The 19556-nt window shown below is 40.4% G+C and overlaps 1 protein-coding gene across 2 annotated transcripts in view; it reads left to right on the forward strand.

Moving 5' to 3' along the window:
* STAC (SH3 and cysteine rich domain) overlaps positions 1-19556 on the forward strand; it is a 73657-nt gene that overhangs the window by 11426 nt on the left and 42675 nt on the right. For both annotated transcript variants that reach the window (XM_086468243.1, XM_086468244.1), the window contains exon 2: positions 14131-14407. In XM_086468243.1, the coding sequence (XP_086324369.1) occupies positions 14131-14407 (277 nt within the window). The remainder of the gene's footprint in view (positions 1-14130; positions 14408-19556) is intronic.

Below are 19556 nucleotides of genomic sequence, written 5' to 3' on the forward strand. Positions count from 1 at the left end.
ATTTCCCTGGACTGCAATTCTGTGCTTCAACAGCACTGGCTTTTTCAGAAGTTTCTGCCTGGTATCCAAGAAAAATGCTCTGGACAAATGATTCCTTAGAGATTATCAAAGCTAAAATGAATGTCAACAGCTGTAACAGACCTACTTGAATCCTGCTAGAATGCAGATTAATTAAAAGCATTTCACAAATGTTCAAAAAATGATAGCCAAGCCTTAGAACAAAAATCTTAACAATGTGATTTGCCTCTGAGGAGAACTCAGCTATGACTAGATGATGGCCATAAGAAGTAGCCATTCAGTCCGGTCAAAAAAAGCCAGAGCTTTTTTAAACAAGATGAGAAAGCTAATCTATTTTTTCTGGCGCTGTTGGGAACACAGTGCAATAAATACAATATTCCTGAAGTAGCAACAGGGGTAACATCATTTGGTCTTTACTATCAGCTGCTGAGTTCCAGAAAAAAAAAAAAAAATCTCCTTTCCATGGGTTATCATCCCTCCAGTAGAGTTGTACATGTTGCTGCCACTGCATATAAAAAAAACCCCAACCGATAGGATAAAACAGATATAAATCTCAGAAGTTAGCACTGTTCTAGCTCTTCAGTTCAACAATGGTCAGTAGCTCTGCTTTCTGCTGTAGTATGACACACTCCTGATAAGTCAGTGCTGCTCTGTTTATACCAAGAATTGTACCTAATGTGCCAGTAGAATAGACTACATAAAGCGAGACACTTCATGGAAATTCCCCCTCTTACACAGGATTCATATTCATATTCTTTAAAACTCTCTCTCTCCTAACCTGACTTTTCTTTTCTCTTCCTTCTGTTGCCTGGCTTTCCTCCCTGCCAGAGTCCTGTGCAATGTGCTATTCCTGTTGAAGTCAGTCCTATTAAATCTTTTGATATCTTATGTCAATACCAACAGTTTTTTGTCTCTCAACAGCAAAAAGAATAAAGTTTGGATATGCTTCATTGAGGTGAGCACAACCTCATGACAGTGTTACAAGCTTTTTTTTTATTGTTATTATTAGATGTTTGTGTGCAGGATTTCATTAGCAACAGTTTAACTTGAGAGGATTCTGAGGGACTTAAAAAAACCTCTTTTAATATTCAGGAAAAAATTGTCTTGAGAAAGAGTTGTACTCAAATTCTCTACCTTACTGTTTGTGGTATTCTGCATGTAACTCTCTTTTTACATGAAGCTAGCTATCTCAGTATAAAAATACATTTTTGCAATTCAGACAGTCATTTTAATCTTGAAACTTTGATAGAGGTAATTTGAGGAGGAAAGTTAGGCAGCTAGTGAGGATAAAAATAAAATGTTTTTGTTTTGCAGGGTGGATCTTGAAACAATAGCTGGCTAAAGATGCTCAGCAGCTTGGAGGCTTAGGAAAAAATAAAAAGGAAATAGATTAGCCTGAGGCAAAAGGAGTCAAAGATATATGATATATCTCATAAACAACAACTCTCGCCAATTAGCATCTCCAAATATATGTATTTACATTGTCACTTTCTTGAAGCAGCATTTAGGCCTTCAAACGTCTCCATAAAGGGCCAAGTAACTGTATGTCATATATATGACAAATATCATCACCAAGTTAAACAGATTCTTCATGTGGAGAGTTAGCCTATTCTTTATGTAGGACACGGAATGGAGTGTTTGATGGGCATAACTAACACATGTAATAACAAGAAGACAAAAGACAGACTGAGATGGAAACTTTCTATACTAATACAAGTTCCTTGGAAACTGGTACTACAGGTGCAATTTTCCCCAAAATTATTTGAAGTACTTTTTGAAAATTAGAAAATTACTAAAGTAGATGTGTTGAAAGGGATAAATGTATGCCATAAGTCAGACTTTGAGAAGAGCTGTAACGAAAACTGTGCCAGAGCTGGACTAGACCTGGAACTAAACACATCTCTGCCACAGTGGACAGTAAGATAACTGGATGCAGAATGAACAAAAAGGAAGATATTACCGAGGTAGGAAAAAATTTTAATTGGCACAGCATTTGATATATATGTGATAGCTGCTGTAGGACTTTAGAACTTGACAGAAAGTTGAAGGAAACTCGGTGGGTACCCAGGTAAACCCTGGAGAAGTCCAGAGGAATTAGTTAGCTTTGCTTGACCTTGCTGTCAGCTCTTCCCTCGGATCAAAGGCTTCAGGCCAGAGTGGTGCCAGCGCAGCAATGTGGCTCCACACCAGGACCAGGGAGGTCCTGTTGGACTTGTGGTGTCAGAACAGGCAGTGCCAGGGCAGCCGCATGCCCTGGCCTCCAGAGTGGCTGGCAAGAAGCAGTGTTCACAGGATGGGCCAGAGTCGGTCTTTGGGAGGGATAAAAAGAAGGTGGAAGGCAGTAAATTTACTACCAGATTGCAAAAAAAATATGCACAAGAAGGGGAAGGGAACTGTGAAAAAGAAAAATTGGAAGTCAATGAACAAATGCTGCTAATATTCTGTAAGTCATAAGTTCCTACCATATCTCCCACTGAGAAGAGTTTAAAATTGAAAGATGGAAACAAGTTGTAAAATTTGGATCTGAATCTCTGTCTGCGAACAGGCAGTAAAGAAGGGAGTGTAGAAACCTGTGGGATCAAATAAGGCAAGATATCTATGTTTAGGGGCTTTTTTTAAAGCAAATAGGCTGTATAGTGCCCAAATTCTGGCATTGGGTTTCTGGTTCTTCCTTTGATAGGAAAATGAGGTAGCATCATTTCAGAGTTAAAGCACAGTAGCTAAGCAAGAAATTTGGGCAGAATTAATTTGCACAAAGTATGAATTTGAACCAAGTCTCTAGGAAAGACAAAACAAGCAAGAACTATAGGTGTCCCCCTGGATCTATCTATATTTGATATGAAGGAGCAGAGGTTGGCAGAGATGGTTTAAAAAAAGAGGGATTTGAGAAGGGTTGAACAAAGTCAGCCAGATAAGAGGATACCAAATGTGGCCAGGTATTTTTTCATGCTGCATGCAGAAATCTTTTGGTTTTAACGCACAGTGTAAAACAGTTTAAAAAAAAAAAAAAAAGTTTAATTTCAAAACAAAATAACCCAACCCAGCCAAACCCCAAGCCTTTAGTCAGGAAACATGCTCGCTAAAGTCAGCAGGAGTTAGCAGTAAGTAAAGGCCTTAGGATTTGGCCCAGTGACAATAACTTTGTTGTAGAGCTGAGCACTTACATGTTTTCATTGCAAAGCAATTTTAACAGCATAAGTTTGGAACCCCAGAAGTAGGAGTGGAAACACTGACAGAACATTAACTATAACAACTCCCAGTAGATCTCGGTCTTCTTTTTGTTTTAAGATGGTACAAATGTGATTATACAGTATGTGGGATCTGGTGCTGATATTAATTTGTGCTCAGTTAGTGTCAGCCTCCCTGCCGGTTGTATTTCCATATGTGCTTCAAGAGATATACTACACCATTTAAAGTATTATAAAATAGCCCTGTTTTGGGTTTTTTTTTTAAAAAAAAAAAAGAGGAAAAACAAATGGGTAAAATTAGTGGAAACAATTGCTATAGGTAAACCAGCACTTTTTAGCAGAACACTGTTCTATTTTTTTTTAAAGGTCCAAGGTAGTTGTATTGAGCTTTAATTTGTCATGAGATCAATAGTGGAAAAATAATGATGCACATTTTATAGATAGCAGACACGAGATACGAAGATGATTAATCTTACATTCGCCATCACATTCACAATCACAGTTTGTGGGACCTGATGAGATGCATCTGCTGGTCCTGAGGGAACTGTCAGATGAATTTGCCAAGCCACTGTCCATCATATTTGAGAAGTTGTGGCAGTCCAGTGAAGTTCCACTGACTGGAAAAGGGGAAACATAACCCCCATTTTTAAAAAGGGAAAAAAGGAAGACCTGGGGAACTAAAGACCGGTCAGTCTCACCTCTGTGTCTGGCAAGATCATAGAGCCAGATGGAAACTATGCTGGGGCACGTAGAAAAGTAAGGATGTGATTGGTGACAGCCAATATGGCTTCACTAAGGGCAAATCATGCCTGACAAATTTAGTGGCTTTGTATGACGGGGTTACAGCGATGGTGGATGAGAGAAGAGCAACTGATGTTGTGAACCAGGACTTGTGCAAAGCATTCAGCATTGTTCTGCCTAACATCTTTGTCTCTAAACTGGAGACACATGGATTAGATGGATGGACCACTCCACGGATAAGGAACTGGATGGATGGTTGCACTCAAAGAGTTGCAGTCAATGGCTCGATGTCCGAACGAAGACCGGTAAGGAGTTGTGTTCCTCAAGGGTCAGTATTGTGACTGGAGCTATTTAACATCTTTGTCAGCAATATGGACAGTGGGATTGAGCACACCCTCAACACGTTTGCCAGCAACACCAAGCTGTGTGATGCAGTTGACACGCTGGAGGGAAGGGATGCCATTCAGAGGGACCTGGACAGGCTGGAGAGGTGGGCTCGTGCAAACCTCATGAAGTTCAACAAGGCCAAGTGCAAGGTCCTGCACCTGGGTCAGGGCAAACCTAAGCACAAACATGGGCTGGGTGATGAGTGGATTGAGAGCAGCGCTGCAGAGAAGGACTTGGGGTGTTGATCGATGAAAAACTGACTATGAGCCAGCAATGTGCACTCACAGCCCAGAAAGCCAACCGCATCCTGGGCTGCGTCAAGAGAAGTGTGGCCAGCAGGTCAAGGGAGGTGATTCTCCCCTTCTACTCTGCTCTTGTGAGACTCCACCTGGAGCACTGCATTCAGCTCTGGGGCCCCCAGCATAAGAAAGACATGGACCTGCTCAAGCGGGTGCAGAGGAGAGCCACAAAGATTCTCAGGGGACTGCAGCACCTCCCCTGTGAGGACAGGCTGACGGAGTTGGGGTTGTTCAGCCTGGAGAAGAGAAGACTCTGGGGAGATTTTATAGCAGTCTCCCAGTATCTAAAGGGGGCCTGCAGGAAAGGTGGGGAGAGACTCTTTACCAGGGAGTGGAGTGATAGGACAAGCGATAATAGTTTCAAACTGAAAGAGGGGAGATTTAGATTAGATTAGATATCAGGAAGAAGCTCTTTACTGTGGGGGTGGTAAGACACTGGCATAGGTTGTCCAGAGAAGCTGTGGCTGCCCCCTCCCTTTGAACAACCTGATCTAGTGGAAGGCGTCCATGAGGGTTGGAACTAGATGATCATTAAGGTCCCTTCCAACCCAAACCACTTTATGATTCACTGCAGATTATTCATAGAAGGAAAAGATGTAAAAGGCCCTATTATTATTATTATTGACAACTCAGAGCAGGTAGATATTAGTGTAGCTTCCTTCACCTTAGCAGGGCTGCCTGGATTTACATTATTCTGAAATCCAGCCTTTTAATCTCCAAATTTCATTGTGCCACTTCCACGACAGCAAAGATTAGTAAATGACTAAATTGGGAGTTATCAAAGGGAAATCATGGTTCCATCCAGAAGCTGAAATGGAAAAGAGCTATCAAAACAAGGCAGGAAAAAAAAAAGGGACCTCAGAGATAACAGTCCAAATTTCTTCCATGGCAAGAGGTAGCCACAAGTGTGCCTCATCCTAGTGGGGACAAAGTATGGAGATGACCGGCTGCTTAGCAACCAGATGCCTGAGGTGAAATGCAAAGCACAAAACAAGATGTAAATACGTACCTGTCTTGAAACTGAAAGTACAGGGGGATTTTTAAAAAATGGAAGGACTGTTCCTAACCATCTCTTGCTTTCTTCATGATCTTTCCCATTGGTTTCAGGAGGAAAGACTGGAGACAATTCAATTGCCAAGACCATGAAAGAGAGATGGGAGCCACACAGGGGTTTTCAGATGGTTATTCCACCAGCCACCTTTCATAACCTGAATTATAAAAGATCTCCAGCGGCTGGTGCCACTCATGTTGGAACAGCTTTTTAGGAGCAAGGAGAATATAATCCTGGATACAAATACAGGATTTGTAGTCTTTCCCTCTGCTCCTGAAAGGAGCAGATCTTCTTTTGCTAGGTGAGGCTAGGAGAGGAGATGAAAGGGGCAAAAGGTTTTCCAACCCCAATATAAAACAAGCAATAGGCTTTGGTCTTGGCTGAAGTGTTGCTTCGTTTGATTTGTAAAGTGTTTTGATTTATGCACTTGTTCACAAAGGAGGAAGCATTGATGTTCATTGAGCTCACTCAACACAATGGATCTAGCAGAATTTACTTTGGCACTGTTAATCTGATTTTCATTAATTGGATGATAAACTTCAGAAAGCTACAGTAAAGCTTCTCTGAAAGATCTTGTGAGTTGTCAGCTTGAAACGCTGCAGATTTGGGAAAGATTTGCTGTTTTACCTCTCTGCTAGAAGCGGGCTGAACACAAACCATGGTTGAGTGACGTAATAATCATTTTTCCCAAACTAAACTTGAATCAAACCTGTTAAGAGTTTTGAAGAAGTACTAATAGAGACTGGATCTCTCAGGAAGAGAAATGCAATATGCACTTTTTTCTTTCTAGGTTACTCTTCCTAATATAGTTTGATTAAAAGAAAACATAGGAATACATCAAAATAGGGGTGTTCAAAAGCACAACCGCAAAAATCATAAAAAATTTGAGAGTTTTGGCAAAATAAATAAATTTATTAAATGTATCAGGGGGATTTTACTTAGGTTTTGATAGAGGAGTCTTAAAATTTTCTGGATTTGGCACACATACAAGTGTCATTGTATTTATTTTGCATGTTTCTATTTATAAGCTGGTTTAAACTGTTTAAATGGCTGTGAGTCTTTTGAAGTTAATAGGAAAATATATTTGTGAGGGAAGGTAGTACGAGCTCAGGGTAAGTCACAATTGCACAGTGCCTAAAACAGAATTTACTCTTTTTGTGCCTTAAGACTAAGTAGACAGTTTTGAGCATAATGGAGACAAAAAGGTTTTCCCTGAAATTTGATCGCAATTGCTATAGTTAATAAATTGTGTTTTTTCAAATCTATTACTCCCTGGATTGCATTACTTTGTACTGTCACATCTTGTGCTGAATTTTGAAGATATAAAAAGGAATTTGGAGCACAAGGGAGACTTTCCCGTGTTTTCAGGCCTTAAAATTTTCAGCACTTTATTTCACATTTTTGCTAATCCTGGTTCCTTGCAACATTAGAAGACGACGCACCCAAAACTGTAGGATCATTTCAAACCAACTGCAGGAGCAATTGTTGAGAACTAGATGAATTTTTCAGCTTGGTTTAAACGAAGCGTGAGGGTCGTACAGAATGAACAGGTCTGCTAAGCAAACACACTGTTTGGCTATGCATGCAGATTGTACCTCTTGATAATTTAGAGTTCTGCCAATTAGAGGTGCAAACACACAGCTGCCAAGGATGTAGTACATCAGGAGAGGGCTGAGAACGTGTGATTCACAGTGACATTTGTGGGAGCAGTGACAACTGGGCATCCCTTCAGATTTCATGCTTTCAAACACCGAGGCTCTTTCAGGGATTTTTGCTGTTGTGCTCTGGCATGCCAATCAGAGTATTTCATTGTAGTTAGGGCTCTGCATGTGAAACAAAATCAGAGAAAGAGCCCTGCCTGCAGAGGTTTATATCCTAAATAGGTTTGAGGATCAGTGAGTGGGTTTCAAAACCAGTATAGGGCAGGGAGGAGAATCTGAGGATGATGACCAGAGCAGCAAGAACCAACCAGAGTAGTTGGAGGTACCAAATTAATCACTAACAATGTTATTGTTAGGTATTATGGGAAATGTCTCCCCTTTGACTAGTCCAATACAGTATTCAAGCAGAGAGTTTGATTTATTTTTTTTACAACAATAACAAACATATTTGTTCTAATGTCAGCTATGCAATCTGTTTGGGAAAATACACAAATATAACACGTAGCAAATACTGCAATAATGAACACTCCCTCTTTGTCTGTAGTGGATTAAAGGATACAGCTTCCAAGAGAGCTGGCTAAGGCAGACACAAATACATGATAGGGCCAGATTCTCAGACTCTATAAATCAGCTACAATTCAAGTCAGTTTAGCTAATTCAATTTGTACTAGTAGAGCATTTGTACTACTTATTATTTAGAAAGAAGAAAGTAGAAAAGGAATCAGTTTTGCTCACAAATTTTATCATGGGTGCTCTGACAATAAACAATAACAACCCCTTAAGTGTTTGAAATATCCTTTTATCTTGTTAATGCTATAAGACATGGTACTTCTTTAATCAGCAGGCAAACACACGTATTATTTATGAAATTGCATACTGGCTTTGGGCATGTCATAATCTTATTTTTGCTCATTAAAATGCCAAGGCAGTGCATTTTCAAATAAAATCCAGAAAAAACCCCGTCCTTGTCTGTGCTCAAAAATCACTTATTTTTGTATCCCTCAATTTTAAGGAGAAAATAATTAGCTTTCATGCTCACAAAAAGTAAGCACTTCTGTTTGAACTGGTTCTTTGTTTGCTCTTAATCAGCGCAGCTAGCTGAAGCCCAGCAATGCCGCCAGGCTTGCTTACACCCTGGTAACATCCAGTCCTTCAACGAATGTAGTTAACATCTGAAGTATGTTCTGAGGGTTGCTAATACAAATTGAATGCTTCTTGACCCAGAAAATGTCCTGTAGTCAGTAGAGTAGATGCCATTCATCACAACTTTTGTTCTTTCCCTTATTTGAAAGTCTTTTCATCTAAGTACTTTTTGGTAATATCCCATGTACCTGACACGCTCTCTAGTGAATCTACAAAACGTCATCTGGGCCTATGCATTTAAGTCCTTCTTTTATAACAAAGTGAGAGTCAAATAATTTGGAAACTTGCCCTAAGAAGCTGAAAGGTAGAAGAAATGGTTCCTTGCAGAAGGTGGATGTTTATCTCACAGCAGAGTGAAATCTGCTTACAGAGCATTTTTAGCCTGCATAGCTAAACAAAATTGATGCATTTTATAAGAACTGCAAGAATCAGACTAGCTTGATGGCTCATTCCAACTCTGTTAATACCCTATATTACTTGTAATCCATCTAATGATATTGTTAACGCTAGTGTAAAGAAAGGTATAGAGAAGAGCAAGCAATATCTTTTTTTATTGCTAGCACAGTGGCAATACAGCAGACAACTGATGTCTGAAAATGAGGGCTTGGTTATATGGTTTGTCAGTAAATACAGTTGATAAGGCTGATTCATTTGTTCATTTCTCCTGGAAGATGGTTAAGAGTGGAAATGCATGAAAATAGTCTCCCTCTTGGCCTACACTGCACAGGAGCCTCTGCTGCTGGCAAGGATGGTTAGCAGTGGCTGAGAGGGGGACAAGACCAAACCTGTTGGAAAATAAGCTGATGTGGGTGGACTACGTGAGGGTTGCTCTGAATGCCAAACCTGATGGCCCAAGCAAACATAATATAATATAATATAATATAATATAATATAATATAATATAATGTAATGTAATGTAATGTAATGTAAATGTTTGTTCTCCTAGTAACCACCATTCACTCTGAGATCACTAAGGAGGGAGCCTCAGGAAGGGGAATGAAGTATTTGTGTGTATGATGTGGAGGGAGCCAGGCTTTCTCTGAGCTTTCAAAGGTGAGAAGGTGTGAGGAAAAAGTTGTGCTAAAGAAATGGTGGTGGCATAGGGGACACCTATCAGCATTTTAGTTTGATTTGGGAACATGGTTTCAAAGCAAATCTCCCAGTTGTTGCTGATCACTTTGGTCCTTGTTGTGGTGTGGGCACAGGCTCTATCACTTGGAAGTTTGCTTGTGCTCCAGGTGTGCACCTAACGTACACCAGAACTAACAGACAGGTCTGGTGCAGAGTACTCTGTGCCCTGAAATGCGTACAGTGTGTATGTAGGGTCCTCAACAGCCCCTGTTTCATTCTCCAGATCTACTCCTACTGAGCCACACTGACTGCTAATGTAGACAAGCTGGAGAGGCAAGGGAAAAACAGTTTTTAGGTATCAGGCAGCAGTTAGGAGCCTGAATAAATTACTATTTGCAGGGTGGATTATTATCTTTTGTAATTGCAAGGCTAGGGATTATAAAACAGCTCAAATCACTGATATTTTCCCAACTTCCACGGGAAGTTCTTAAACCAAAATTGTAGAAAAGGTTTGTGTGCTTCCAATGCTGAAGTAAAACAAAGTCTTAGTGAGGGCAGGTGTAATTCCTATTCACATCAAAAGCAGCAGCACCTAGTTATCACCAGGTGTTAACATAGCTGTCCTTTTGCTGGTTATAGCATCTAAAGAGTTGTACTATAGGGGAATTAGGAGCGGAGGAGGTGCTGATAAGCTGTGGCTCGTCACAGCTTCCTGATCCCTTGAAGCTTGAACATTCAGTAACTAAGAGGAAGATAGGGATTGTGTTGGAAGATACTGAAAAAAAAAGGTTAATCAAACCCTGAGTTTGAGCTATTGCACTTATCTCTACCTTGCATGTGGGGTTAGTATGTGCAGTCACTGAGAGTCTGTGTCACTGATAAAATGCTTTTAACCAGAAACAAACTTTTTCCCTGACTCTAATTTCAAACCACAAGAACATCCTGGGTTTGATATCAAAGGTTCATGCTTCTGAAGTGTCAATGTTCTGAAGCCTCATGATGCTATCTCGAGTCTAGAAAAACTCTCATGCTTGTGGGAATTTTATTTTTATTTTATTTGAATGAAAGCTAATTTGTAGCTTTCCTGTAATTTTCTTGCAGAAGAGAAAATGTGAAAGGCTTAGGAGATTTATCTCAAATACGTTTGTTAAAGTTTTCTTGTGCTTGGTTTAGTTGGGTTTTTTTTCTGTGCCAATACATGTTTTCTCACCGAAGTGTTGAAGTAAGTACTGAGTGCAGAACAACCCTAGTTGCAGGTTTTTCCAAAGTTTGGTAGTGTTTCTTCCTAAGATTTAACTTTGGACTCAGTCAGTCTGCAGAAAGAAATTATAAATAGTGAAATTTGCATATTTTCCTCTCTATTGAAAGAGCTGATTTCTGCCTCAGATGAATGCTATAGCAGCTCTGTTATGAGCCAGTGGCATCACAAGTGCATTAAATCAGTATATGAAAGATCAAAATCAGGCTTATATTACATGCCTGTATTTAATTGCATTTGAAATCTTCCAGTAAAAGAGCAGGACTAGGCCATAGCAAACTTCAAAATAAGGAGATAGTGATATTTAAGTAAGGGAAGTGATGCTTACTTGGCTGCAGGATAATAACCACTTACGCTTTTATGGTTTTACATTTTATGCTATCTGTACAACAACCTGCCCTTGCTTGGGCCAATTTTCCCTCAGTAAACCATCACATACCAGTACCCTATTTCAAATTCTCTCGTGGGCCTAGTATAAGAAAGGAAAGTTGGATTGGGTTTTAAAATCTCATGCCAATCTTTTATTGCCCTGTCTGCTCTCACTTATGCAAGATGGGTGTAAAACACTCTGGTCTGGGAAGTGCTTTTTAACAGTACTGAGCAAAGTATACAATTAGCTCTGCAAAATGATAAACGTTGCCTCTGTTCTGCATTTTTGCATAGTCACTTCTGTACACATATAACCTATTTGGGATATAATAGCTGCATTTCTGTTGATGTTTTAGGTACACAATGCAAGCCAAACACGTAAGTGTCTTCCAGTCTGAATGCAAATGAGTATGAAATCCACCTTTGGGTAATGACAAGGTTGCCCACCTTGTCTGAACATTATTTATCCACAGGGACTCAGGACAGTGCTCAGGGAATCTCAGAGAGGACTATTAGCTTGTGCAGAGATGCCTGCCAAATCTGTCAATGTAACTTGGTCAACTTGTTCTTGAGTATATGTCCTGCTTTGAACATTGTGGTTGGAGAAGCACGGAGTATGCATGGTTACTTGCTCACCTTAGTGTGTATGCATTTGTTTTGCTATGCATAGCTTGAATGCTGGACTACCCTTCTTTGGAAAAGAAAGCTTGTCGACTTTTCTGCCTGTGGGAGGAAAGTCTGCTGGTACATCCCTTGGCTGGCAAACAACTGTGCACAGGAGAACAGGATAAGGAGAGTAAATGCAGAACTCCTTAAAATATGCTGCATATATTGTCCAAACTTGCAGGACAGTTGTTTCGTGATAAAACAAATAGTGTATTGCACAGCTTAGTCTTCTTTCTGCAGCAGAAGCAGCATTTTGAGATTTAATTAACTTCATGTGGCACTGTAGAAATGAATGGCAAATCAATAATGAATGCCATTTCAGTCACCTTGTGGTGTTGTAATTCTCTGTGTTTTGCTCCACTAATTAGGTCTGACTTCAATGAGAAGCATTTCAGGAGAAAGGAGGTGAATTATTACTGAGTTCCTGGCTGTCATTGGGGAGATGAATTAATCTCAGTACTGAGGAACCTCAATGATTTCAGGAGCCAGTGACTTAACATCCAAGCAGAAGAGGGAAGAGCTAATGTTTTGCTTGTGCAGTTGTACAGTCAGTTTTGGGCTCAGCTAGTCCATGACTTACACTTCAGCTGAAAGAGCTTCAGAAACCAGAAACTGCTTTTACCTCGTAGCTGGCATTTAATGACTTAATTGCTCTTATTTACACATTCCCCTAGAGACTGAGTGTTTCTTGCAAACAGGTGAGTATTTCCTTCATTTGGATCCAGGGCTCCTTCTGTGAACCCAGAGAGGATTGTGGGTGAGAGTGGTGCATGTGAGATGGGCCCCTGGCTCTGATCCCCCGCTACTTCCAAAGTCACTGTGGAGAAAAAAGGAGAGCCGAATGCAGTTTGCTTCCATGTAGCAAACACAAGCACTGTTAACCAGAGGGAATGACAGCTCTTTGCCTGTTTATGGGACTCAGGGAGTTTATCATGGAATGTGGGGAAGAGAGCAAGAGTGCCTCCCTTCTCCAAGAACAAGCTGCTTGTGTCTGAACGTGGAAGAGAGGCTTCCCCCGGAATGTCTTGGGGTTCTTCTCTGACAGCATGCTTTCGGCTGCATCATAAAAAAATAGATGGAACAGAAACAGAATCTACGGAAAGCAAGTGCTCTGAGGCCACTAAGTCAGTGTGACAGACCAGTGCCATGCTTTTTTGGGAAAGTATGTGGACTCCCTCCCTTTATATTTGCATGAATTATGATTCCAAATCATCATTGCTTCTAACATAAACAGTTTCTAATATAAACCATTCCTGCTGGTTACCACGGACAGTCTGAGCAGCATGGAAAATCTCAGTTGTTATATCACGTTCACCCAGAGAATTGCAGCAGTGATTGAAGTGATGAAGTGGACGCAAAAATGAAGTGGACACAGAGCTGGCTTTCCTTTTACTTGGGCTCTCCCTGTGGGCCGTTGGAGTTGACAAACCCAGAAATTTGTGTAGCTGATATCCTGATGGCTTCTGCACCTCACCTAGCGCGCTTCTCAGCCTTATATAAAATTCAGGGGGTGAAGGGTGAGAGGAGCTCTCATAAGGTATGAGACAGCTTCCAGGTAAAGAGTTTGAGTTAATAAATTTAAGTAAATAATGCCTTACTGTGGTGCTTAATAGTCTGACAATACACTAGATGAGAATATATGTGAATGTGTGTTAACTAGTATTAATTAATTCATGCATTAACTATTAATTAGCTGGTAAATTATATTGTTTCTGCTCCTTAGCCTTCTTTCCTTTAAAAAAATGAAAGAAAACAAGTTGTTCTCAGTCAAAACTGTATATAATTTCTGTTTCTGCTAAATTCAAGAAATTTAAGTATATAAAATATAATTACTGAATTCGCTGTTCATGTGCTGCCATTTAACAGCTGTTCGTGAAATGGCTTTACAGGCTGCTTAAGGACCATGTGAGGATGAAAAATACTCTAAGTTCTCTCATGTGTGAATACAAAGGATACATTATCCAGTGCGTGCTACTCTCTGCAGTAACTCTTTGCTGTCATACCTGAAAGAAAAGACCAACAGAAGCATTCCTTAGGGCTATCAAGTTTATTGTCTATCAGAAAGCATATGTAGAGTAGTTTATTTTCTGACTGGGATCTGTTTTCTTTGCTGTGAAACTGGTGGTTAAATTCTAAAGTAAATTTTATTGTTCAGGTGGTTCAAGGTTTGCCAGTGGCTCCCAGGTTCACTCGGCAACAGCACACCCCAAAACCAGGAGCCCTGCCTTGATGTTGAAGAGGAAAAGGCAGTAATTGTAACTGGCTTTTTTTGTTACAGCTGCAGAAACTGAAACGATCACTCTCCTTCAAGACCAAAAGCTTGCGGAGTAAAAGTGCAGACAATTTCTTCCAGAGGACTAATAGTGACGTGAAACTGCAAGTAGACTTGATGCCTGAAGTCAGCACAAGCACCGGGCAGCTCCCCAGCTCAGACAGCCAGGCATCCTCCCCCACCAGAGCCCAGCAGCTGTCAGAAAACAACAAGGCTCACATCTTCCAGGAGCATATCTTCAAAAAACCCACCTTCTGCGATGTCTGCAACCACATGATTGTTGGTAAGAAAATTATTTTTTTAATCTGCATGGGCGTCCATGATAGAATTTGCAGGATGACTTTTCAATAACTTACATGAGCCCAGTGGTCTACTTGAAAATATTCATGCAAAAGGGATGTGGACTTAGGTCACAGCTGTCACAGGCTAGTACAAGTTCTATGTTTGTTGACAGATCTCGTGCCTTACAGATCTCTTGCCTTACAGACACATATCGTTATCACAAATTACAGGTGAGGGTTTCAACTAGAGTCCAACTCCTCTCTTGTTCAGGTTATATTGAGCACCAAGCACAAACTCTGTTGTATGCTACACTAGAAACAGCAGAATCTATCTTGCAAATTTGTGTCTGCTATCCTTACTCTTTTCCACAGCAGTAATTTTAACTCCCTTGTTCTTTGTGTCTGCCCCCACACCTTGCAGTGGCCCCAGTTCCCATTCACTGTGGTGACCATGCCCACCTCCTCTAGCTGCCTCACATCTCTCTTAAGTGACAAATGGGCAAGAAGTAACATCTGCTGGGTAGTAGGCCTAGAGCTGCTTGTGTGTGTGTGTGTTGGCTGTCTAGGACACATGCTTTGGGACGCCAGGTCAACAGAACAAATAGCTGAATTTACACTACAGACTTTCTTGGGATTCTTCTACCTGATCCCAGCTACTCACAAAACCTCACACAAACTTTATGACTTTGAAAGATCGCCCTGTCTTCTCTCAGAAACTGTCCATGGGACTGACTGACTGACTGACAGAAATAGAAGACAGAGCTAACAATTTATTATTCTCTTCATTGTGCAAAGAATAACTCCACGCTGAGTCCTGTTTGTAAGACAATTTTCAGTGCAGTGTGAAGGCCTAAAAAGCCAGCCTTCATGCTGCAGATTATCTATGTACAAGGGGAGATCAGGAAAGAAGTGGTGGCACATCGCTGCAGGTATAGAACATGCATGGTCACCTCTGTAGGAAGCTGCAGGAGTTGTATTCAGAAGTCTGGTCCTAGAAATTAACATCATTGAGGCTAGCTTGTTACGTGCATGAATTGGTCTTTTCGCTACTTATCATCTAGTTGTCCCAGGACAGGAGATCAGGAATGAATTCGGTGGCAGCATACCAGTGTGAAAGCGAGCGACACAATTTCCAGGTTTTTAGACAGGACAAGGAGTAAGACACTGTTTTAGCTTCATGTAGAAGTAATGCAGGTCTTTGAGTACAAACTATTGTCTCTCTAGCTTACTATAAGAAACTCATGTCCCTTGGCATCAAGTCACTGCCTTTCAGGTAACAGTATGCTAAGTTCTTGAAAAATGCTGATAGGATTGCTCAACCTTTTTCAGACAATGGTGCCTTTTTTTCCACATAAGGGTGCTCAGTGTTCCCCACTTGTGTGTGGAACTCATGTTCTGTGGAAAAGGCAGCTGTCTGCAGAACATTAAATGTGATGCAAGGCAATCCTGCTTCCATAAATTAAAGAATTAAAGACATGAGGCCTGATTTCATTCTCTCTGCACCACAGGTCTACTGAATCCAGCGAAACAAGAGTTTTGATCTCAGATTTTTGGTGTCATTTTCCAGTCTTTTAAGGTTTTTTCTACTTTAGCTGTTAAAACAAGTCAAAGAGAGGAGTAGTAAAGCATAGGTCTCAGGCAAGTTCATAGTCCAGAGACTGAAAGAAAGTCTGGAAGACAGGTTAGTTGGAATAACTTTGTGTATGGAAGCAGACCCAGAACTTGTCTCCTTCTGTAATGTGGATGGACGTTCTATCAAAGCTTAGTTTCACAAATATATACTGCAAATGTAAGTCCTTCACATTTCTGGCAGCTTCTCATGGAGTTGTATGGAGATTAATGTCATCACAAATCTGCACAACTCAGCAACACTGTTTCAAAACACTGCTGCTCAAGACAGATTATTACTGGCAGTAAACTTTGTAGGGAGTAACTCCAGTTCATAAATACCCGTGCCCTTCTCCTTTGTTGGGCAATCTGTGTCCCACCTGGGATAGGAAAGTCCTGAAGCATAGCTATAAGCTTCAAAACACCAGCTTTAACCCCACCTGCCTTCTGGACTTCTTCTGTTCTTTTCTATCCTTTGAGGGCTTCCCTTTTCCCTTTTGTATCTCAGCCACTTCGTTAGAGAAAGAAGCCTTTCATAATTGCTGAAGAAGCTGATGTAACCTATTTTGTCTGGCAGCAGGCTGAGTCAGGTGAATTGCTCTGACCTCCTCCAGCTTATCTCTGCTTGGAGGTATGGCAGAAAAGATGTAAGAGTTTTACCTTATAATGCCTTAGAGTCTAGATGCCCTGATTCTCATAGGCAGACGTCTACTCTATTCCTGCAATTCTCTCTCTCTGATCCTTACTGCAGTCATGTCTGGTTTCTCTATATTGTATTTTAAGTAGCATGGGAGATCAGGATGTTACTGTTTGCAGCTCAATTAATTCATATAAGATGTACAATTGTTGGTCATAGTGATGGTGAAGCGAAGCAGACAGCTTCTCAGGAAATCATGTCAGTGCTCCCAAAGGCAGGCTGAAAAAAATACAATTCTGTGTCTCTGAATTTACACTTGCAACATGGAGCCTATTCGTTCTCTCTGTTTGCATTTTTCGTGGGCAATGACATTTAAGAGTCTATGGCTTTAAATTCCTTATTGATGAGAATAAAGGCAAAGACAGATACATGTTTTGAAGACTGGGGGAAAGAGTCCAGGAAAATCCCAGCTTGACTTTAGATGGTTTCAACTTTGCCACCAAGAATGATTCAAGGTTCACCTTAAATGGTTCTCTGATCTATGAACTAAGCAGCTCTGTTTGGTATATGACAGCATGATGAACTGTGCATAGCACGCACGTGCAGTACAGGCTTCAATCTCATGAGCATGGCAGAATCTGTCTGTAGCTTCAGAGTGAACAGGACACTCAGAGCAGAGGCAGCAGGCTCCCTGTGCTTCTCCTTTCAGAACAAAATTAAGGCAAAGCAACATGAAACATTATCTTCCTAGAAAAAAAAACATGCATCATCTCTCCTTGATTTTCTGGCACTATGAGCCAATGGTTGCCTTTGGGATACAGCACGCGTGCCTGTTCATTTGACAGAAGTATAGTCATAAGATAAAGGCCAAATACATGTAACTGGATTCAGCTTTCAGAGGAAGATGTTTGCTAGGATCAATATAATGCAAATTTACTCATTCAAATGCTTTTTGTGCATCCAACACTGCCATGCAATATATTCAAAAGAAAATTTGCATTTTCTTTTAGGTTAGGTTTCAAAAAAGGAAAACCAGTATTAATAGTATGCTTCATATCTCACATTAAAGACAGCAGTCGAAGTGCTCCTACTAACTGGTAATAGACTGGGGCTAGAGTTCCACCTTCGTAAACAGAAGGAAAATTTGATACAGAAGCAGTAGTTTTCTGCCAGATGAAATAAGGGACTGAATTTCAGACTCAAGGGAACTCTGAGGACTGCATGGAGGAATCATTTTACCTTAATGGGGCCTTCTTGCAACATCAAATACTCCAATAAAATCATCAGTTCTAATACTGAAGTAAGCAGTAATAATTCATGTAATTTCAGAGCAAATCAATAGTATGTTGGAGCAGACTCTGTACTCCTTTCTGCTGCTCACTGTTCCGCTGCTGTGAGCTCCATGCATTGGTTAGTTTAAGATGAGGTTTCAGCTCCATGATGGGTTACATATTTCCCTAAATATATCCACTCATGAACATCCTCTCACAGCACGACTCTTAGAAACCCATTCGTCTTACTAGTAGTATTCATTACTATTCAAATATCTAACCCCAGCAAGGGAGAACTTTGAAAATCAAAGTATCTCGTGGTATGTATCACTAAATAATTATTTAGAAGATGTTGGTTTATTTATTTTACATCACTGTGAAAAGAAAATCAAGTCAGAACACTTCTGAGTTTGCTTCTTGTCATTTACCATTTTCTGTGGTTGGCAAGAATGAGGTAAGCTTTGGCAATGTCCAATAAGGGGAGGCAAAACTACCTAGCACCAGCAAAGATAGAAACTATTAAATTAATGTTGCATCAGATTACAGTCTCAAACTATGCTGATCAGAAGCAAGTTCTTGCTCTTCTTCAGTCTCTGCAATACTTTACTCTTGAAGAAAACATCATGTCAGTATTCTACTCTTGAAAAACTTTTCGTATTTTAAAAAAAAACCTGCGTCTGTAGACTTCTCAACATTTTACTCATTTGCAGTTCATTTCCTGTGCTGACTCACATGGAAAAAATGTTATTTTCCACACATTCCAAGCATATTACATGCAATTAATGTGTTCCCATCTAGGTCAAATATAAGTAGTACGGCAACAAAGAAAGCCACTTTGCTTTTAAAAATAGCTGACTTTAAAGTCAATCCTTTAAAGCTGCATTTTAAAGAAATAGCTGCTCATTTATAACAGCATCTCTGTATGTTTCTTTGTGTTTCAAAAGTGTATTTTGCAGTTTCATTCCACGTTTAACCTTAACTCCAACACAGAATTTTGACCAACCACCTGTTTTATTGACATACCTGTTAGGTGTCTTTGCCTGGAAAGACATGCTAGAGGGCCACGAACTTTTGGAAAGACCAAACGAAATTGTGGTCTGCAGTGTCCAATAACAGTCAAAACCAGATCCTTCTGGAACATGCCATTGCTGGCTTAGGTACCTGAGATACATGCATTTATAGGTGGTCTCAGGGAAACAGAAAGTTTCTGTTTCGGGTACAGATTCTCCAGACGTTTGCAGCTCTGGAGGTAAATAACTTAGTACCTCAAGGAACTAACTAGGTTCCACTCAGAGAAACCTGTAGAAAACAAACAATCAAGCTAAAAGATTAAACCAATAATAAACCTCTAGCACAGTTTACTTCCAGTCTGCTAATCAACAGTGCTTAAGTGGTGAAACTGTGCTGTCCCTTCGGTATTGAGCCACTCCTACCACTGTCTGTTCTGGTTTAGCCAGTCATCCTGGAGTTTCAAACAACCAACAAAGTTCCATGAATAATTCTTTCTGGACACATCTTTTAAAAGCATCCTGTATTTCTTTATTTCACTCTGCTGCTGTGGATACTATAACTTCCAACCGCTTTTATCCCCAAAGCTGTAACGCAACATCCTTCATAAGGCGAGGTTCAAAGTTG

The sequence above is a fragment of the Leptosomus discolor genome, chromosome 7 (genome assembly GCF_034619465.1).
Source record: "Leptosomus discolor isolate bLepDis1 chromosome 7, bLepDis1.hap2, whole genome shotgun sequence".
Classification (NCBI taxonomy): domain Eukaryota; kingdom Metazoa; phylum Chordata; class Aves; order Leptosomiformes; family Leptosomidae; genus Leptosomus; species Leptosomus discolor.